This window comes from Asterias amurensis, chromosome 2 (genome assembly GCF_032118995.1).
Source record: "Asterias amurensis chromosome 2, ASM3211899v1".
Classification (NCBI taxonomy): domain Eukaryota; kingdom Metazoa; phylum Echinodermata; class Asteroidea; order Forcipulatida; family Asteriidae; genus Asterias; species Asterias amurensis.
In genome coordinates, this window is record NC_092649.1 from 2,496,814 (window position 1) to 2,519,356 (window position 22,543).

General features: G+C 39.4%; 1 protein-coding gene across 2 annotated transcripts; it reads left to right on the forward strand.

The window, feature by feature from the left end:
* Nucleotides 1–3,994: 3,994 nt before the first annotated feature.
* On the forward strand, nt 3,995–21,406 carry LOC139954603 (uncharacterized). 2 transcript variants are annotated; one of them, XM_071954491.1, is made up of 10 exons: nt 3,995–4,027; nt 6,758–7,446; nt 7,842–8,048; nt 8,970–9,130; nt 10,153–10,329; nt 11,661–11,757; nt 12,916–13,006; nt 15,546–15,641; nt 15,876–15,958; nt 16,603–21,406. In XM_071954491.1, exons 2-10 carry the CDS (start codon nt 6,859–6,861, stop codon nt 17,503–17,505), a joined length of 2,403 nt encoding a protein of 800 aa, XP_071810592.1. In that variant the 5' UTR covers nt 3,995–4,027; nt 6,758–6,858; the 3' UTR covers nt 17,506–21,406. The 2 variants fall into 2 exon arrangements, with proteins under 2 accessions (XP_071810592.1, XP_071810593.1); XM_071954492.1 differs by lacking the exon at nt 3,995–4,027 and adding an exon at nt 5,845–6,546.
* The last annotated feature ends 1,137 nt before the right edge of the window (nt 21,407–22,543 follow it).

Here is a 22,543-nt window from a genome sequence, read left to right on the forward strand (position 1 = left end):
ATTAGACAATGTTTTTAAATGCTAACTGCACCGGTGATGATTCTCCCTCGGGGGTTCTGTCCCCGTCCGTACGGCAACCTGTGGGTGCGTTCGATTAGCTTCCCCGGGTCGACCCCGGTGTGTGGCGTTTTGTTTTTCCAGGACGAACGTGTGCAGATAATTACCCACGTTCGTCCTGAAAAAAAAACCGCCACACACCGGGGTCGACCCAGGGGAGCTAAACGAACGCACCCATTTCTTCTGACAGCGCCCTCTTTTGAATCAACCTCCTTTAGCTCATCAAGTTTTCATGATGAGGGACAGAATCTCCGGGGGGGGGGGGGGGGGAGGTTTTCATGGGAGACCCGGCCGGCCCAGGAAAAGTAGAAATAAACTGCATTTTTGTTTTGCATTGCTAATTATTGTTCTGTAACGCGTGACCCTTACTCGGGAGTTTTTTTCTCTCTCTCTAAATAAAAGGGAGGTGCAACAAAGTTGGGAAGTGAACTTTAATTGTAGACCCAACCAGAGGTACTTACCAAGGTCTCTAAAAGTAAACTTCCCAGTGCTTCCCAGCCTGGTGGTGACCCCAACGTAATGCACTGGGAGTGGGTCGGGGTCTCGATACTGGAGAAAAGACGGCGAGCCCGAGATGCCAACCGCGATGACGCCGTCGTCGAAACGAATCCAGAAATATTGGGCATTTGTACTGGGCAGAATATCTCATCGAAGAAAAAAACCACCATAAAACTCAATTAACGTATTTTTTTTTATAGGCTACGGAGAATAGTTATTGCAATGTTCCAGAAATAATGGGCATTTGTACTAGGGAAAATATCCCATCGAAGAAGAAAACATCAAATTGTTAAATTATTACTTTTCGTTTTAAGGCAATGGAGAATAGTTATTGGGGAGAAAAAAATTATCTCATCGCAGAAAAAACCATAAACATGTAAATGTATTATTATTTTTCGTAGTTTTGCAATGATGCTACCCATGGTAGTCAGGCTGGCTCAGTGTTTTCAATCTGTCCTTGCCGTTCACCTAATGTGGACCCCGGTTCGAAACCCGGCCATGACAGGCCCGGAGCCTTGCACCAACCCTAGACTTAGTGGGATTTCCTAGGGGTTCTCCAACGTTTAACACTGAAAATGTGTTGACAATTATTGTTGCAAACATTGTTTTAGGTTGGGTATATACACCATTGGACACATTTGGAAAAACTGCTCAATAAGTAACATTTTAGTTTTTCTCGGTCAATTTCAGAAAATGAGCAGCCAATTTCATGTTCATGCGTTCGAGCTAAAGCTGTTTTGCCTCTCCAGTTGTTACTGCGTTTTAAATTCAGAATTCGGCCATTTAATTTCGTTTTGAGTCGAGTCAAATTCCTTAAGCACTCTGTTCAATTTAGCGTATCGTCATTCATTTTCGTGACACACACGCCTCATGGAGCGTCTGTGAATTTGAATGCTGCTTTGGTGAATTGTTAAATTTAATGATTATTCTGTCAAATCGAATGACGCAACATTACATTTGACTAATCATAAAACGAAATCGAATTACCCTTTTCAGTAGCATTCGATTTTGCGCGAAATAGAATAGCTTGGTGGTGGTCAAATTGGCTGCTCTTTTGCCGAAATTGACAGAGAAAACCTATATTAGAAAGAACTTGTAAGTGATTTCTCACCGACAGTAGTAGCCCATGCCAGGATTCGGCATTGTTTACATCGCCTGATTACACAGTACCGATTCCCCCATCCACCGATCACGATCTCGTACATACTGGCGAGATCTCGCGGCTCTTCAGATAGTGCCAAATAGGCATCGTTGGTTGCATCGATGTGGACGAAGATCCGGTTGGTTGCCAAGGCAACTGGATGATAGTGGTAATAATAGCTAGACCTCGTCTGGTAAATGTGCATTATAAATGGATCTAAAAATGTAAAAGAGACCAAAATTGATATGTCATACATAAAAGCGTGACTTTGCACTTAAAGGCACTGGACTCGTTTGTCAAAAACCGGTATATTTTCATTTGGTGTACCACATTTCACAACATGTGTAACAATGACAATATTGTGAAAATTTGGGCTTAATTCAGTGGTCATCATCGAAGTTGCAAGAAAACAATGGGGAAAATAGCCGTGTTGCACCACAGTTATGTGTGCTTTCAGATGCCCGAGAAAGGCTTCAGGAGGGAAGTCTTTCTCAGATTCAAAACATAATCTTAGTTGAAACCAACGGTTCTTTTCAGAACCACCCCAACTCATTAGAGATAGTCATTACATGGTGTTACCGCAAACCTTTCTATATCGTATTTCCACCATGTAAAGTTTCAAATCCTACTTATAAACTTCAATTACCTCGTTCTCAAAACTACGTTACTTGAGAGGGAGTCGTTCCTCACAATGTTTTATAGTGTCAGCACTTTACATTGCTCGTTACCAAGAAAGTTTTTATGCTAATAATGTATTTTTAGTTTATTACCAAACGTTTTCAGTTCCTTTAACACAAAGAACAAGGCTACTTTATACCCAAATCACCTTTGTAAATATTTTTTTGTATATAAAATGTGTAAAACCATGCAGTAAAATTCACTTGATCCAATACCTTTGTAGCAATAAGGACAGCCGCAGTGTGTCCACAACGTCGAAGATCCAACGGGACAGTCCTCCAAGCGGTTCTCACACACTTTAGCGTACGGGCAGAAAATCTCTGCCTCCCCGCCCAGTGCTGGCGTGCGGCACACGCATTGATCCAAGCAGTCCTCGTAGCTCTCCACCCGGCTACCAATCTGGTAGTGAGCACCCTCAAACTCGCAGCCGGATTGAACGCTCTGTTGTTCTTTCTCTTCCAACGTCTGGGACCCGCTTTTGTCAAATTGTATGCATAAAATAATTACACTCAACACAACCCGTGAAACACTAGTATTTGACATCATTGTGGTTGGGGGAATATTGAGAAATCTGATTTTTAAAGGAAAAACAGAAACTAAAGTTTAGAGTTTTGTTACTACACTCAGTGTCATCGAGATGAATATTATGCGACAAATGGCCACAAATCTGCAATGGGCATAAAATAATGAGTGTTCACCATCCAAAACAACATATTGAGCCCACCGTATGATGATATGCCTACTCTAGCTTTCAAGTGTTTCAGGGTTATTTTGTTTTGATGTAAATGTGCGTAATTTGCTTGAGCTTGTGGTGAGGCTTGAATATAGAATTGAATATACGTTTATAAGTGTTTGGTAAAGTATAAAGCATCCCAAGTTATTTGTTTGTCCCGCCAACACCACGCACCGTACCCTGAAGAAATTGTCCTGTTGTAGAGAGCATCTGAATTTGAATTAAATGAAAATATCACACCGCCTTTTTATTTCAAAGAAGAAAATGTCAGTTTTAATAGTGTGAGGAAAACTCGAAATATTATAGTGTTATGTTGGGCATCATTTAATCATGTGCTCTATGGATTTGCTCGTGAGATACAGGGTAGAAAGAAATATTGCTGAAGATTCACGTCAAAAGAAGTCACGTAATGTTTTACAAGCACAAGTTTCGCAGCTTCCCATTTTTTGCACAAATTGATGTCGACGACCCTCAACATGCGCCTACCTACTTGCGGTACTCATCTGGAGAGGAGAGCCTCTCGACAGGAACTGTGTTTCTTTTAGGCAATCCTTCGGGCTCCAGCTGTTTCTATTTCTTTACTGTATTTAAACTGCTCTTTGCTGTATTTATCAATGTTTTTAACCTAGTGTATTTAAATTCATCTCCTGCTGTATTTTTGGAAATGAAATAAATATAAATATAAATACTCCACTGTTTGTTGACAACAACATGTTGCGTAATACAGAAGCAGGAAAGTTTCATTGATGAGCGTTTCAATAATGGATTGGTTGCATTCGTATCCAATGGCATCATACCTCTCAACCGATTGACCAATCACAGCTCCGCTTTGATGCACCAGTGCCACCTGTACGAGAAGTACCCGGATGTACACAACAAACATTCCGTCCACATTGCAGTGAAAGTAATTTGCTTGAAACGTAAGTACAGATTATTTGTCATTACCAGGACAAACGTTCTTTATTTATTGTAACAATAGTGTTATATTTAGCTCTTTGGTGTATGCTTAGAGAATATAATGTATTTGGTTGACAAAATTATCACGAAACTCAACATTTCGGAGAGAAATCACGTTCGTCAGCTGCGCGTAGCACTGTCGTAGTGTAGTCGTATGCACTGCTGATTACTAGTGATTGCAACGTGTATTACGTGTATTTTCAGACCATTGATCGGCAGCGTATTTTTAGCAATGCAGCAGTAGAATAAGGCCCCAGAAACGGATGCCCATTGAAGATAAATTAGTCTTATAAGGGTCAATCTACTGGAATTTTTAAGTGTCGATAGAGTCCGTGGTTTGGCCTTAACCGTGGGCTGTTCCTCCCCTTAGCCGCAGCAGCTGACACAGGCAGGCCAGCGCAGCGATACAGTAGACCCACCCACGGGCGCCCTGCATGCAACAAATTGCTCGTACTCCGACAAACTCGTACTCCAACCATGGCCACAACCATGGAGGATGGGCCAACCAACCAAATCATTGGCGTATATTGTTCAAAACAATCTTATTAGCAAGATAGCCAAGAGTATTTTTTAGAACTGAACTACTTTAAGATTATTTCCGTACTTCTAAAACCAAAATCTTGTGCTTGGAAAGATACTTGTTCTAATTTAGAGTTATTATAATTATTTTAAATAAATATTCTTATTAACTTTTTTTTTTTTTTTGAGGATTTCTGTTCGGGTTCTCCTCTCTGGTTGGAAATGTACTGTGGTGTGTCTATCCATGGAGGTAATTCTACCTCCATGGTCTATCATAAAAACACCAGACTTTACTCTTAGAACTTATTTTTTATGAGGTTCGTTCAATCTGCTAGCCTATGATAGCAGTACATGCATGCATGAGGGTCTGCACGTTTCTTCTTCTTCTTCCAAAAAAAGTGCAGACTTCATGGTATAGCCCAGTGGCGGCGGTTTATCCAGTAAAGACAAGACAAAACGAACCTCTTCTAGGTGTAACTGAACTCCAGCTCTGGGTTCTGATCAGCAGAGAGCGGGTTTGAGTCACGGTTGTGATGCTTGTATCCTTTAAAGGCACTGGACACTATTGGTAATTACTCAAAATTATTATTAGCATAAAACCTTACTTGGTAACGAGTAATGGGGAGAGGTTGGTAGTATAAAACATTGTGAGAAACGACTCCCTCTAAAGTGGAGTAGTTTTCGAGAAAGAAGTATTTTTCCACAAATTTGATTTCGAGACCTCAAGTTTAGAATTTGAGATCTCGAAATCAAGCACCTGAAAGCACACAACTGCGTGTGACAAGGGTATTTTTTCTTTCATAGTTATCTCGTAACTCTGACAACCAATCGAGCTCAAATTTTCACAGGTTTGTTATTTTATGCATATGTTGAGATACAGCAAGTGAGAAGAGTGGTCTTTGACATTTACCATTAGTGTCCACTGGCTTTAAAGGAAAACACTTATTAAATTAAGCGAGCTTATCATTAATAGAAGGGGGTTGCCCATATAGTGTTCCTGGTTTGATTGGCCACAGCAACTGAACTTTGTAAACCATTGGTGCTACGTAAAGGTCTCATAATTCAGAGCGTAGCCAGCCATGATCTCCAAATAGTTTGTAAGACGAATACTGAATGATAAGAACTCATTACACTTGGCAGCTTCAAAAAGTATTGCATCTATTTTTAAAATAAATTTAGCTGTTCAAAGCTGTTTACAATTCAAAAATGTCCGAAGGTATAAACAAAAAATCAAACAAAAGTTAATGAGACAAGGGCATTATTACTTCCCGAGCATGCTGCAAAGTATACTTGTTGACAAACCACAACATATTTAATTTCTGATAGGACAAGCTTTTAATATCAAATTAAACAAACCGTGAAATTAGGCGAAGACAAAAGTGCAGTTGTAAATCTAAATTTACTGATAGTATCTTTGGGGTTGACCAAAGCTAGAATTATAAAAAGACAAATAAAAATATTAATAGAATTCGAGCCCTATATGGACGCAGAGAACGTTTAGTTCAGTTAACATTATAATAAGGACTGCAGGATAATTAATGTGGGCAGCTGGTTTTTATGGCATCTGTTTCCAAGGTTTCTTACAATGTTCCAATCGCTGATGAGCACGTTCAAGTGATGGTGAAAAATTTCGACCCCCCCCCCCCCCCATAAGTAATTATACTAATTGTGCAACTGGAACAGGTGGTTCCTAGATAGGAGTACTAGTCTATTCAAGAGCTTTGCATATATTATGCTAATTATGCAGGAGGTGTGTGTTATCTGTACTATTATTCTTTTCTCAGGAAATTTGTTGGGAGTGCTGTGTGGATGTATTCAAAATCAATAAAATAAAATGAAATAGTCTACTTATGTAACTGAGGTTTAGATCACTGAGTGGCCAATTTGACTGGGCTCGCATACTGCCAAAATCTGTGCGTTCACTGTTGTTTAACACGGTTAGCGCCAAACTTCTACAGTAGCTGTAAGTGACGAATGCTTGGTAGCATGTATGCAAATGCACTAGCAAATATACCTTGATTCTGATTGAGATTGAGATGTGCTTGCATCGAGCACACACATTTCTGCTTGGCTTGCACAAACTTGGAGAACTTTTCTTTAACTGAAAAAGTATAAAATGTTCCTCTTTGATTTGTTTTTTGTAAAACCTTTGATTGATTGTTTTTCCGAAACAGGCTAAAGTTGAAATTGACACGTTATACAACTGTTCACAGCGAGCAACAACAACAACAATCTAACAACAAGGAGGACCATTTTGGGTAACAAGGGCCCAGCCATGACTAGTACCGGTCATCGTCTGCGCTCCCTGGCGCACAAACACCTGAAGGAGAAAGAATGCGCCTCCCTCAAACAGGCCATTCAGTCCTTCAGGGAGACCAAGTCTGTCTTAACCCTCTGCACCACACTGAAAGGTATCCTGACCACCAAGGAGAAGCTCTCCCTCTTGGTTGCCATCTACCCGATGATTCCTGCAGACCATCAGGAGGACTTTGATCGACTCTGCTGCCTACACTTTGACATGTACCAGCTCCACATCAGACCTCAGATACTTGAGAGGTACGGTGCGCCAGCGGCTCAAAGAAACACGACGGCGCTGACAGCTCTAGGGAGGCAAAAGCGAAAGTCGGCCAGAGTGTTGCTACCCGTAGAACAGCTGAGGAATGCCATGAGCCTGGAGGCGAGGGGGAAGGCAACGTCGGAGGCACACCACAGGGTGAAGCAGAAGGCGGGAGACAGTTCCAGACGAGCTGATGTCATCAGGGTGCGAAGAGACAGCTCACGGTCTTCAGAGGGAAGGAAAGAACACAAACGGAGTCGGACCGTTGAGGCTGATGTCGGGAGAGGTGATGGCCAGCAACCTCAGGTGAATATCTCATCCATGCTATCAATTTATTTTGCTTGTATTATATCATTTCTCAAGAAATAAAATTTGCAACTGCACATTTTGGCTGGAACATTTCCAACATCCTTCAAAGTCAGATAGCTTTGCATCCCAGCCGAAGGACACAGCAATAATGGTGAAGTGTGTTGCATAGAACGGGACTATAATCCATACCCTGCTAATCAGAATGACCAGAGCTCGTCTCTTTCACACTAGACCACTCAACCATGAAACACCACTCGGAAATTAGGCAGACTTGCATTCTGCATATAAAAGAACTATTTTGAAAAGATCCAAATAAATGAAGAGGCCCTTTCTAGGGTACTGTTTTTTTTAACTGACAAACATTAAGTTATAGAATCTTCTTCATGTTTCAGGTACCACCTCTCAGTCTTAACGCCAGCAATGAGCGAGAAGAGGAGGCGACGACACCAAGAGGGGCGCCCTCATCCGTTCGGATCAGAAAGATCAAGTTAGATCATCGAGAGAATGAGAGTTTGGGATTCTGCATTCGTGGCGGTAAAGATCTTAACGCTGGTATCTATGTGTCTGAGGTGGATGCTGGTGGCCAAGCTGACAGACATGTAAGCCGTTTCAACCTCCTTTAAGTCCCTCTTAATACATCATTTTACATTGGATCCGTCTGTAATTAAAGGCATAAAATTACAAACCTTGTAATATTCTGACCCAATCAGTCATCAAAGTTGTGAGAAAACAATGTTAGAAAAAAATATCCTTGTAGCAGAGGATGTTGCTTTCAGATGTATGAGAAAGGCTTCAGGTCTAAAGCCTTTTTTTCAGAATCAAATTTTTGTATGGAAATTACCACTTGCTCTAAAACTACACTGCCTCGAAGGGGGTCATGTCTAACTTTTTGTTTTCACTCTCAGCAGCTCCTCAGTGCTCTTTGCAAGGTAAACTTATTTTGTCAATAGCTTGTGGAATAATTACCAAAAGCATACCCCGCCTTTAATATGTGATACTGTTGAAAGAAAACTGAGTTAAGTAGTGTTTCAAACCGAGTTTACAGGGCCCATTTTCATGGCTCTGCATGCTTACCGCAGAATTCCGTGGTTATATACGGCCCATGAATTCATAAATTCACATACTCTACACTGCACCCAAACTCTACACATTTGTTAGTGTATCTCTCTCTCTCTAGTCGACCGAGGTCGGAATCATGTTGAGGCTCGCCAATCCCTGTCTATCTCTCATTAGGTTGGGAAGATCAGCTGGAAGCACCCATGTCCCTAGCAACTACATCTGTATAGCTGAGCCTTTGTCTCCCCCTGTTTCTCCTTCCATGTTTCGGTGACCAGGTGCAGTGTATAACAAACAGCCTTGTTGTTTTCTGCCTCAAATAACCCCATTCTGTTGATCGATATTAATAATCAATTATCCACATATAGAACCTACATGCGCTATAAACCCAACCTCCCCTTGGATTAAAATATCATATTATAACAGTGATGTCAATGCCATCATTTTCTCATTGACAAACACAGGGCCTGAAGGTCGGTGAGAGGGTGTTGAAGGTCAACGACCTGCCTTTTAAGAACATTACCCACGCACAGGCTGTGGTGGCGCTCAAATCCTCACGTCGGTTGACCCTCTATGTGGCTCCGCTGGGAGTTATGCCAGGATCTACACCAAACGGAACACCAAGGTGAATGCCATCACTGATTTACTGTTCCAAGTCGACCTTCTCGGTTGGGATTTGAATCCATGACTCCCGAAGGTCTAGAGCAGATGTATTTACCGGCTAGACCACAAAGCATGCCCTGTTAAAATAGACCATGGCCCAATTTCATTAAAGATCTGCTACGCAGTTTTTTTGCCGATTTGACCCACAAATTTTGATTTATAATTCAATATGTATTTTGGGTGGGGTCAAGTTTTCATTTGAGCCATTGCTCGAAAAAGTCTGCCAATTATTAGTAGCAGTGAAATAAAGTGCTCAAAATTTTTGTCGGATTCTGACAATATATCACGTGACCAATTCTTATGTGTTTTAAAGAAACGTTTTAAATTTTTGTCATGGCTCCTGACCATTAAAAGTAAATGTTAAACTTTTTTTTCGTTAGAGCGGGTGATACTCTTTGAAATACCATTCACTAAAAAAAAATCTATTTTTTAATGTTCGGGGCCAAAAATCTAACATAGCATCTTTAAATTTTCATTGTTGTGGCTGTGCACGACTTAATTTTTTGCTCAGCAAATAAATTTGTGTTTACCCTTTAGGTCAGTGCAAGTCCTTTAGTAGCAGTAACAGAACCATTGATTTAGATAACAATTGCACCTGAAAAAAAAACTGGTTTGTTTACATACACCGATTTGTGCTTTCTGAGTTCTGTGAGATTTTAACAAATCTAGAGACTTATATACTCAGGTAGTTTTAAAAACACAGGGGTGGATTTCACAAAGGTAGTCCTAACTTAGGACTAGTCCTAGGCAATGCTAAGAGATAGGACCAGTCCTAAGTTAGGATGAGTTACTGGTCCTAACTTAGGACTGGTCCTATCTCTTAGCATTGCCTAGGACTAGTCCTAAGTTAGGACTACCTTTGTGAAATCCACCCCTGGGCCCCTACATTCTAGAGCATGTCCTAAAAAAACAACCTAGTATCCCTAGTTTTCTAGTATCCAAGAATTCCTTTCAACTGAATACTTTTGTTTTGATTGTTTCCAGAAGTGAAATGAGCAGTGCGAGATCGACCAGCAGTCAGCACTCTGCTAAGAGCACTGCCAGCAGTCGCCACGGCAAAGGGAGTCAGGACAACAACAAAGATGAGGGAGCATTGTCTAAGGTCAAGCAGGTGACAATTATCGCTGACGATGATGGGTGGCTGGGTTGCAGTATCAGAGGGTAAGTGCATGAATAAGAGAATCATAGTGTGGTTAAGAGGTTTTCAACTAGTGGTTTAATCCCAACGAGGCCTGGTTCTTGATAATTTTACCGAGACGAAGTCGCGGTAAATTATCAAGAACCAGGCCTCGGCGGGTTTAAACCACTAGTTGAAAACCGATTCAACACACTTTGATTCCCATTCATAAATACCTTTTCGGTCAAAAAACATCAACACTTCTTGGTCAAAAGGTAAAATAAATGCAAAATTATAATTATTCAATGATTTCTTTCAACACAACGCCCCTCCAGCTATGAAATGGTTAGGCCCTGGGGTAAACAACTCCTTATAAGGAGATGCTGTGCGCGTTGCGCGTATCGCATGATGTTGCACAACTGTTTCAGCCGTTGCTCTCGACCAATAGGAATGAAGAAACTGCCTTATATGCACAGGTGCAAGCGCTCGTGTTGTAAAGAACAGGTTGTATATTTCAGCGGATATGTGAGGAGGGGGATTCAAACCAGTATGCAGTATTGAAAGGTTAAGGAGGAGGGATTCTAACCCAGTCGCAATTAGGTGAAACAATTAGTTGGTTATAGTTTCAGAGGAAGTGTACATGTAAAGAAGGGATTTGAACCAGTTAAGTGTGGACGACAAAATAATGAGTTGCAGAAGCTTGTGTCAGGGGGAAAGGGGAAAGGAGGAGGGATTCGAATCAGTCGCATATAGGTGAAACAATTAGTTGGTTATAGTTTCAGAGGAAATGTAAAGAAGGGATTTGAACCAGTTCTGTGTAGATGACAAAATAATGGATTGCAGAAGCTTGTGTCAGGGGGAAAGGAGGAGGTATTCGAACCAGTCGCATGTAGGTGAAACAATTAGTTTGTTAGAGTTTCAGAGGAAATGTAAAGAAGGGATTTGAACCAGTTACGTGTAGATGACAAAATAATGAGTTGCAGAAGCTTGTGTCAGGGGGGAAAGGAGGAGGGATTCGAATCAGTAACTTAAAGATAACAAAAAGAATGGGTTGCAGTATGAGAGGGTAAAAAAAGAGGATTGAAACCAGTAACTTAGAGGTCACAAAACGATTGGGTTGTAGTTTCAGCGGAGAAGTGCAAGGGATTCGAACCAGCGACATTTTTAAAAACATTTTTTACATTTTTTTTATTTTTTTTTACATTTTTTTTTTTTTTTTTTTACATTGCATTACATTACATTAAGGAATGGAGTAACACTATCTCCCTCTCTCAATAATAAAAAGAATAAAAATTATCTCCTGGCTCTTAGCGTTAGTGCAGATTATAAGCGAATGTTATAATTAGTGTAATCACTTGTTCATTCATTTCTTTAGTGGCATTGATTATGAAATGGATGTGACGGTAGCCAATGTTGACCCCATGTCGCCGGCGTACAGGTCTGGGCTGAAGAAAGGGCAGTACATTAATAAGGTATGTTGTTCAACCTATTGGATCACTCCGTGTTATGCTATGCGCAGCGATCAGTTGAGAGCGCTTTTACACTCGCAGAGACTTTTGTGGTCTATCGATGTGACAATGCACTGCGGTACAAATACAAAATACAGAGTTACAGTCAAGAACTGAGAGCAAGTGTAGTGTTTGTTTCCAAATGTTTTTTTCAGCAGGGTGTATAAGGACAGACAGTTTCCAAAATGTTGCTCTCAAGTGTTTTTATTGTAACTATATTTATAGTATTTTTAATGTTTAATGTTTTAATGCTGGGCACCTTTGAAAATCAGCATTCTCACAGAAAGGTTTTTCCCAGGGTAAACAATAAATAAATAAATAAATAAATAAATAATAAATTATTAGCAGGTAAGGAAAAGAGTCCCTAGGCTCACCCTGAACACCTGCTGTAAAGTATTTAAACTAAGATTTGTTTTTTTGCTCCACTCAAGCATATTAATTAATTTTCTCCGAAGATAATATCCAGGGTCACCCGCTGCTCCTCTTATTTCTTAACAAAGGGTCTATGTAACTTTTGTAGGACAAAAAACACAATGTAGACAGATTCACACTAAACTTAAACAGTTTGAAGATAATGATAGTAGAAAGCTTCCCTGAAAATACTACGTGCTGAGGTGTTGTAGTTTTTGGGAAATTAGTAAAACAATGTCATGAAAATAATTTTAATAATTTACAATGTACTTTCATGACATTTTTTACTCATTTCTCAAAAACTACAGCACCTCAGTAAGTAATATTTGAAGGGAAGCTTTCCACTATCATTATCTTCAAACCCTGTAAGTTTATTGTACATCTATGGACATTTTGAAAAAGTACCCAAATCCTTTAAGAACCCTCTACCTGATATTCCAGGAGGATACCTGAATTCAAAAGACACAAATTCATCTGATATTTCACAAAAACCTGTACCTAGTTATTCCAAAAGAAACTTGTAGTTCATTTTCCACAAGGAACCTTTATTTCTCAAGATATTTCTCAAGAAACCTGCATTCAATATATTCCCCAAGATACCTGTACGGGACAACTTCCAGATACTTTAATATTATGCATGAGTATTTAAGTTCAAAGTCGCTACTTTAAATTTTTAAAACAAAAAATGTATTGATGTTTTTTTGCCATCAGGTGAATGGAGTGAGCGTTGCAGCATTGACGCATGATGAGATCGTTAGCCTGGTCACAGCATCTAATGTAATCATGCTTGATATAGGACCAGGTAAGAGGGCTTTTCCCAGGCTAATTAAGTTGGCTTAAAAATAAGGTACATTGTAAAAGTAATCGATGCTTGCACTTTAATTAAAAGCAAGCATTTTGACAACCAATCTGATGATTTGGAAACTTTTGACCAAGGATGTATGGCAGTATGCTAAGTTGAAGAATTTCTTTTGAGGCAAAAGAACTCTATTTGTGTGCAGTTTTAATGTTTCAGAATGTTACTGTGTTTTTGTGTATTGATTTTTTTTGTTTTTATATTTTATATAAATATTGAGAGACTACGTCATGTAATTGCCAGCTTGGGATTTAATAGATGTATCTAATCTAATCTAATCTAATCTAATCTAATCTACAATCTACTGTAATCTTACTGTTATTAGCTGTTCCGAACTTTAGTCGGAACAGCTATTGAAATCGTCAAGATTTTTATTTGTTATTAGCTGTTCCGACGTAGTGGTCGGAACAGCTATTGAAATCGTCAAGATTTTTATTTGTTATTATTATTATTATTATTATTATTATTATTATTTGTATCCGTCAAAAGCCCATAGGTTTAACCAGGGCATTTTGTTAAAGCCAAAAATCATACTTGGCTTAGTATAAAAGAGTCAGACCATATATCATATTAAAGCTTAGGTCTTGAAGTTGTAGTTAAATGTAATTTGCATAAATTAAATAATTAATTAACTAAGTTATAACGACATGAATATTTAATTAGCCAATCTTTAGATTGCCATATCTCACAAACTATACGTCCGATCGCAATTTTTTTTTCAATTTTGTACTTTGTGGGTACTGTATAACTATTCCATGGGCTTAAAATCCGGACGACGTCACCATGACGTCATGTATTGCACGTTTTGTGTCTGTGCACAAACACAATGGCTCTTCAAATGTCAACATTTAAATGGTCAAAAACTTAATAACTTCAAAATTATTTATCTGTTTGTTTCCTTAATTTGATATTTTGTGTCAAAAAATATACTGATTCTAAAAATAATGGTTTCCGTTCATTAAAACCAATCAAGGGACGTCTATCATTAACGAATAAATTAAAATCTTGCCGTCATCGGTACAACGTAGTACTTCTGGATGTAGTCACTAAACTGCGTGCAGTCGCTTTCATGTGGCTGTACACTGTCTCTATGGGTGATTGCAATACAGTGTGGACCTGTTTTCATTGAGGACTTACTTGAGGGGAGTCTACCACGCTGTCCTGATGTTGGCATCGATGTATTTTTTTTTCCTAACCGTGTTCTGGACATACTCCATTGGATTTGTACACAACCAATAGGCATACATTGGAATCCTACGATGGTTCAGGGTTTTCGTTAAAACGATGTACGTTCTAATAGGTTTTTTTTAAAAGGCATTGGATTGGGTTAAGTTACACACCATCGTGTACCTTATGAAATTTGTTAGTATGAAAAACACAACTTTAAAACTGTGACGTCATCACGTGATAATTTATGGTAATTAGAAGCTTTAATGAGTTTTTCTTTGCAGCACTATATCTCAAGAAGTGAACGGCCGAATTCAAAGTTGTTTTCAGTAATAGACTCCTTAGGCATGATAGATTTGCATTGGGTAACCGTGACCCCGATTTGACCTCTACTTCCGGGTCAACCGGAAGTGAGACCATATTTCAAGAGTTACACAACCGATTTAATTTTTTTCTTCAGTTATAGACTCCTTAGGCATTAAATTTTGTTGGGGAAAATCCGTGACCCCATTTTGACCTCTTCTTCCGGGTCAACCGGAAGTAGGACCATTTGTCAAGAACTACACAACCGATTTTCAAACTTTTTTCAGTAATAGACTACTTAGACATTAAACATTAACTTAGAAAACTGTGACCTTATGTTGACCTTTATTTCCGGGTCAACCGGAAGTGGGATCATTTCTCAAGAACTACACAACCGATTTTTAAACTTTTTCAGTTATAGACTCCTTAGGCATTAAATATTAACTTTGAAAACCATGACCCCCATGTTGACCTTTTCTTCCGGGTCAACCGGAAGTGGGACCATATCTTAAGAACTACACAACCGATTTTCAATTTTGTTTTGGTAATTAACTCCTTTGACATTGGACATTCGCATTGGCTAGCCGTGACCCCATGTTGACCTTTACTTCCGGGTCAACCGGAAGTGGGACCATATCTTAAGAACTACACAACCGATTTTAAATCTTTTTCAGTTTTAGACTCCTTAGGCATTCAAAATCGAGCTTGAGTTATCGTGACCCAGTATTGACCTTTACTTCCCGGAAATTGGATCATATCTCAAGAACTACACAACCGATTTTTTTACTTTGGTTAAACTTATTCCAAATAATGACCATGTTGCCATGTTGACCTTTAGTTCTGGGTTTTAAAGATCATTTCGATTCAGTATTAGATAAAAGACAAGGTAATCACATGTCATAAAGCTGTTAAGTGTGGGTTTTATTAAAGCATAGAGTACTTTTATTAACAAAACATTCTGGAACAGCTTTGTGATTGTTCACAATCTCTAGTTTTCTTTGATTTGGTTATAAAGCTCCGAAGAAAGCTCCTCCAGTCCCAAAGGAAAAGCCCAAAAACCACAGGAGAAGCCAAACAGCAGAAGCAGTTTTATCAAATCAAAGGCCGGCTGGTAAGGACAGACTTTGGTCATGTGTGATAATAATTTTTGGGTTGGCGCAGTTGTATCTTTCCTCCCCTTCCAACTCTAGGACCCTGGTTTGAATCATGCTGGGGGAACTATATGGAATTGGGTTTTCAGTCCCTTCTTGACTGTGTGAATTCTACTCCACCCACCAACGCAGCCACCATGTCCAACCCTACAGATATGAATTTAAATAGTTTATTTTTCCTCCATATAACACAGGTAAGCCACCAAAGAACATGACCATACCTCAGTCACCAAAGCACACCGGAAGACTAGCTGCAAACTTTGCTGAGTTTGAATTGGTAAGTCACATGTTGGATCCCATGATGACATTACAGGCACAATAAAAAGCTGTTTTTGGAAAATCGAGAGTGATTATTGTTGGTGCCGTCCTTCAGTCCAGAGTGGAACCTACTTCACCAAGACATCCGTACAGCACCTGACCTTAAGTCATGTAAGGCTGCGCTAGACTCTATCAACATCCACCAAGCGACAGAAAAAGCGCATTACAACAACTAATGGTTTGTCAAGCTGCGTTGCGTTTAGACCCCTACCCGACGTACGACGACAACCTCAACAGGTGTTTGTACAGTGACCATTACAGATACAGAAACAGTCAGCTCTATGTTAAGAAACAGTAGTGTTGGTTCTTGGTACATTCCATGTGCACTCATGTTCTTCTTTTAGCCATAGTGCACGCCTATGTATTTCTGATATAATGGGCTCTTGTGTTGCCTCTTGAAAAGATTTGCTCTCATCTGGGACCAGGGCTCGATTTCACAAAGCACTTAGATTCTTTTCGTAAGATAAGAATTGTCAATATCACTGTAATGATTCGTATTGCAACATCACACTTTCGCTTAGCATTTAAAACAGTAGTAGACCACAAGGGAAACTGACCCCAACCCTAGTGTTCATTGGGTTTTACTTTATTTTTCATTTGCAGGAACTGCAGTCCACTCCGCCCGTTTCAACCTCCACCCCTCTACCGCCGGACAATCATCCCGCTCTTATCGCAAACAGAGGCAACCATAGAGAGAACCTACCGCCGCAAGACGAAGAGGAGCTCCGAGCGTCCTCACCAGACCCAGACGGCAGATTTGTCACCATACTCCATGACTCCGATGAACTGGACGACTCCATCTTGATGAACACCCCAAGGGATAATGCGGCAGCCTCCAAGTTCGACATGGGCACTATCCGCCTGAACTTGGCCAATCGTGCCGACAAAATCCCAGACAAGGGCAAGCTTATGAACAACAATTTGGGGGAGTGTGGTCGCACACCCACAAAAAGAGACCATGTGAAAGATATATTCCACTTGAACGGCAATGTTGAGGAGTACCGAACACCTGTGAGTAGTCCCAAACCAAATCGAAATTCCATCAGCGGACTGAACACACCGGAGAAGAACCCCTACATCAAAGCCTCCATGAACATCCTGAGCTCGCCGTACAATAACGTCGAACAGGAGATTCGTTTAGCCAATTATAGGCCGTCCACTCCTTCAAAACAGCTCCCGATAATGAAGCCCCTCGTCAGCTCACAACTGCACCATGAACTTACGGGGAAGAGGGCAAAGCCCCCGATCTGCCCCAACATTCCTGTCGCTCAGACGTCCCCCGTCTCCAAGTTCTTCAAGAAGATGCTTCGGCGGAACAGTGGGAGTAGTCGCAAAGGGACTAGTCAAAGCGGGAGTAGTCTACGGAGCTGCAGCAGCGTGGAGAGTTTGAACGAGGACAGGATGAGCCTGAATTCCCTCGGGGCGTCTTCGGGGGGCGGGGCGGCGATGCATCGCTCGGCGTATGATCTAATGGTTGAAAACGATGGTGACGTCACATTGCTGTGATGTGAATAATTTATGAACCTTACTCCTAAGGCCTTTTTGCATGAGGACCTCCATCCTCCAATATCCTCCTCTTCTATGTCTCTTCACACCATCATGTTTGGACTAAAGAGATTTCCCTGACTGAACTAAAGATAAGTAATTGTTATCAAATGACACGATCAATGATGGTTGGTCGACTAAGGCTTCTTCAATTTTTCTTTAAAATGAAGCAACACCTGGAGAAATGATTTCACTGGATACTTGGCAGACACAGGGCCTGGACTTCCAGCAGGCATGATTTTGGTTAACAGCTCACTCGAAGAAAAAAAAAAACCCTGACATCTTGCATATTATGAAGCATGCACTGTACAATTCTAATCAACTTTTGTGACAAAGAAAGGTGGCACATCTTAAACAAGGTTAAAACTTATTCACTTATTACATGTAGCTTTTGAGGTTACACATGGAAATTACGACACAAAATGTCAAGTTTCCCCATTTGACCAGTGCAGTATCTCGCCTGCCAGAAAAGGCCTGGAATGTGCAAGGTTACATGGTTTATATGGTTTAGTCATGTGTCTCAAATCTACCAAAGTAAAACTCAACACCCAAAATGGAACGGAATCCTGGTCATGAAGGCCTGTTAAGGTGTTTAACACCATTAATATAATATCGTACATTCCTTAGAACTGTACACGTGTAGGACTACACAAAAACATTCATTCACTTTTTGCTGACAATGAGCAGAGGAAAACAGTTCATAACGTTAAGATCAAAAACAGTTCTTTTGGGTGCCAATGCTTCTCCAAACCAAATTTTATATTATGGTTGTACACGCAAATTTTCATTATTCTGTTATAAAAAAACTAATAATAATACATACATGGTTGGCAGCTGTTGGCTGCAATAACCTTGTTTACAAATAAAAATTCAATTTTGCTACTTTAGTTTTCTTTCAAGTTTCATTTGTTTTAGAAAAACATTTTGAGATCAGTCTTTTTAGGTAATGAGTTTGAAACGGGTAAACTTCCCCTGTTTAAACAAGAGAGTACCGTTAATATAAAAACAGTAACTTAGTTTTTTTCAAATGAACAATTTTAGAGAATTTTGTTATTAAAAGTTTGATGTCACTCTGTGACCAAAAAGCTTCCGAATCCATGCAGTAATTTTCAAAAATACATTTTTTACAATCAACTTTTTTTTCTGGTGGTTAATTTGATGCTGCAGTTAATAAGAGATGATTTTGTAAAACATTATTTAAGAACAATCCAAAATAAAGATCAAAATTAGATAACTTATAAACTTCCACAGTTGTGCAGGTAGGCATCTTTTGGAATTCTATTTTTCTGTTGATTTTTATTCAGAAGATTTTGTGTGGGGTTCTGGGTTGTTTCAGGTTTTGGAAAGAAATAGAATATAATATACTTTATAGTTGAGTAATTCATTGAAGAAACCTATTCAAATATTGTTCTTGTTCATCATTTGTCAAATAAGAGAGCGTTTTTTGTGTGTTTTGTTTTTGTACAGAATCCTGTCGGTGTTCATTCGACAAACATGAACAACAATAAATAAAGTTCTTAAAACATGCAGCTCTATTGTGAGTTTTTGTTGTTATTTCAAATGAATAGTCATACCATGAATGATGACAACATGAACCAATAATGATTAGAATAAAATTATTTTTCTCTGATGCACATAACATCTAGAGGAGAGCAAATCAAAGAGACAGAGTAGACAATTAGATTTAAGGCTTCCCAATTTGCTCGCTATAATCGGAACCTCTTTATGGCGAGGGTTGACTGTATTTTATCAATTGATAACCCACTCTGGGCATACTAGTCTGCCTAATTTATCTGACTTCCCAGTCTGATTTGTGTCAGTCAGAAAATTCACCAAAAACAGTCAAACGGCTCTTGTCATATGAACATGTACATGTAGATTCGAATTGGTGCCCCATTACATTTTCCTACATTTAGAGCCAATATTTTTTGACACACAAGGCCTGAAACATAGAGTTATATTTGCGCCCCGGTATGCGAGCAGGCGGCCATTTTTTTAAGTTGACAAAACAGCTATCTCACAGCGTGTGTTTGTGCGGCCATTTTGTAAGTTGAACAAACAGCATCGCGTGAGCGTTCAATAAAAAAAACCTCAAACGTGTATTTCATATTCAACGCGCGTGCAGAATGACGCGCTTGTCATCTTGCGGTCCCGTGGCGTTTGTGCACTCGTGCGCCCTCTAGTTCTTATATATAACTCTATGGCCTGAAACCACTTCAAGGTGTGGGCTACAATTATTTTTTCCAGAGGCCGTTGCCACCTACATATACTCCTAGGGCTGAAACAGGGTTACCCCTTTCACAGTCCATACGAATGTAGGCTAGGGTATCATCAATTGCCGGTAGAGCAGAAAGCAATACCTCCCCTATTTTATGTAGCAAGTGTCACGACCGGGATCCGAACCCACCCTGCTGGTCAAACACCAGTGCTTGAATCCAGTGCTCTTAACCGCTCGGCTATGACTGCTTTACTCCACTGAACTTATTCAAACTGTTGGCATGATACCTTTAAAAATTTTGAAATGAGGTCAACTTCCATTCTGTTGCAATTTGTGGTGAGGGAAGGTAAGTCGCGTGCAGTAAAACCATTTTGCGGTCGATCGGTGATGATCATGACATGGATTGAACAGAAGCATGTTCACCACAAGTACATGATGACATCATACTGTGGTTTATTAACAACTAATGAAGTAGTTGGGTGTATTCCATCTTATTGTCTGTTTCATGGGAATGATATTCCTACTTAAGTCTGATTTCTGATTATTTATGCCCAATTTTGTTTGATCAAATGGCCTGAAAAGTCCATTAAAGGCAGTGGACACTATTGGTAATTACTCAAAATATTTATTAGCATAAAACCTTTCTTGGTGACGAGTAATGGGGAGAGGTTGATAGTATAAAACATTGTGAGAAACGGCTCCCTCTGAAGTGCCATAGTTTTTGAAAAAGAAGTAATTTTCCACGAATTTGATTTCGAGACCTAGATCAACCATCTAAACGCACACAACTTCCTGTTGCAAGGGTTATTTTTCTTTCATTATTATCTCGCAAGTTCGATGACCGATTGAGCTCAAATTTTCACAGGTTTGTTATTTTATACATATGTTGAGATACACCAACTGTGAAGACTAGTCTTTGACAATTATGCCCAATTTTGTTTGATCAAATAGCCTGAAAAGTCCATTAATGCCATTATACACTTTCGGAACAGAAACAAAATCACAGATTTACCAATAACTTACAGGGTTTACAGAAGGTAATGGTGAAAGACTTCTCTTGAAATATTATTCCATGAATTGCTTTACTTTTTGAGAAAACATTAAAACAATTATCAATTCTCGATAGCGAGAGTTCAAATTTATTTCAAACACATATCATGACACGGCGAAACGTGCGGAGACAAGGGTGGGTTTTCCCGTTATTTTCTCCCGACTCCGATGACCGATTTGAGTCTAAATTTTCACAGGTTTGTTATTTTATACATAAGTTGTGATACACGAAGTGTGGGCCTTTGAACAATACTGTTTACCGAAAGTGTCCAATGGCTTTAATAACTACAAATTTCAATTTTCTTTCCAAGAACCATGCATTGGGGAATTTCGAAGCACTTAACTGGAAAAAAACACAGTTGGAGTTAAATTCATGTATTTTTGTTTAAAAGATGAGTTATTACCCAACACACACACATAAAATCGTACGGTGAGAAATTAATCCGAAAAACGGTAATGTGTTATATCTCATATTGAGAAAAGAATAAGCTGTTGCAAATAACTTACCAACCAAAAGGACCGATGGTACAAATGCAAAATATAGTTAATGACCTAACATGTCGACCCAAGCAGATTCTTACCCAAAGACTAAATGAAAACAAAAAATGAATATGTATTAACTAAAGCAGTGATGTGGAGGTACGTGAGCCAGAAAGCACAAAAAAGCAAGAAGTAAACAATGAATAGGCAGACAATGGGTTGGGGGGGGGGGGGGGGGGTTAAAACAGAGAACTTGTCCTCAGCTGTTGGACTTGGTACTACGGTAATAGACTACCCAGTACGTAGACCAATTGATAGCCCAAGTACTCCTATTTGAGTATTACTGGGCCTCCCTCGTACTTGGCAGAACTGAAAAATACAAACATAAACAGTTTCATAACTATATTCTTAAAAATTAATCTCAATTGTTGATGAGCTGGCCCTTTTACTAAAAAAGAAAAGCAGTTTTGCATGTTCCGGTTGCATTTCTCCAAAACTGTTCCTCATAGAGACCTTGTACAAAGTTTTTTAACAGGAAGTGGAGGTCAAAGATCATGCAGACTTCCTGATGAGATAATTTCCTCTTAGAAAGTTGAGGTTCACTTCTGTGCTCAAAATTCAAACTGTGACTTTATGTGTTGTGTTACGCATGTAAAAGACCCAGGGGTGGATTTCACAATCTTTGTGAAATCCACCCCCTGGGCACAGGTTGCCCCGGTGTTCCTAGCTGTAGCACCTTGTAAAGTTATGAATTCAGAGACCCAGTTAAGTTAACTGCAGCACCCTATAAGGATTATAGGGTGCTACATAATTTGGTCTCAGAATTCATAACTTTCAATAACCTCTCTTTCTGTATAAATGTATATACTAAGGGGCTTGAGTACCTTCTTGGTAGATACGTGCGCTATATAAGACGTTGATAATATTATTATCCCTTGACAATCACCAAGACCTCTTTTTCTATGTACTATTTTGTTGTATGTGTTCACCTGTTCTTGTTTCATCTCAAAATGTGTGCATATTTAAATGGATTAACTTTTATTCAAAATCCAAAATCAAATCACATAAAGTAAAATAAGATTGAACATCTTTGGACATTTTGTGATGGGGATGAAATAATCCTTTACAGACACAAACAATACCTTACCAGAAATACAATCCCATCGTTTACATTCAAGGCAGTGGGCCCATTGGGAGTTTCTTGTTCTGTGAAACTATAGATTATTGAATAAATCAAAATAAATGTTCACC

Coding starts and splice junctions, on each gene's coding strand:
- LOC139954603 (XM_071954491.1), top strand. CDS start 6,859: ATGACTAGTACCGGTCATCGTCTGCGCTCCCTGGCGCACAAACACCTG. Junction 9,131..10,152: donor ACACCAAACGGAACACCAAG/GTGAATGCCATC, acceptor GATTGTTTCCAG/AAGTGAAATGAGCAGTGCGA. Junction 11,758..12,915: donor AAGGGCAGTACATTAATAAG/GTATGTTGTTCA, acceptor TTTTGCCATCAG/GTGAATGGAGTGAGCGTTGC.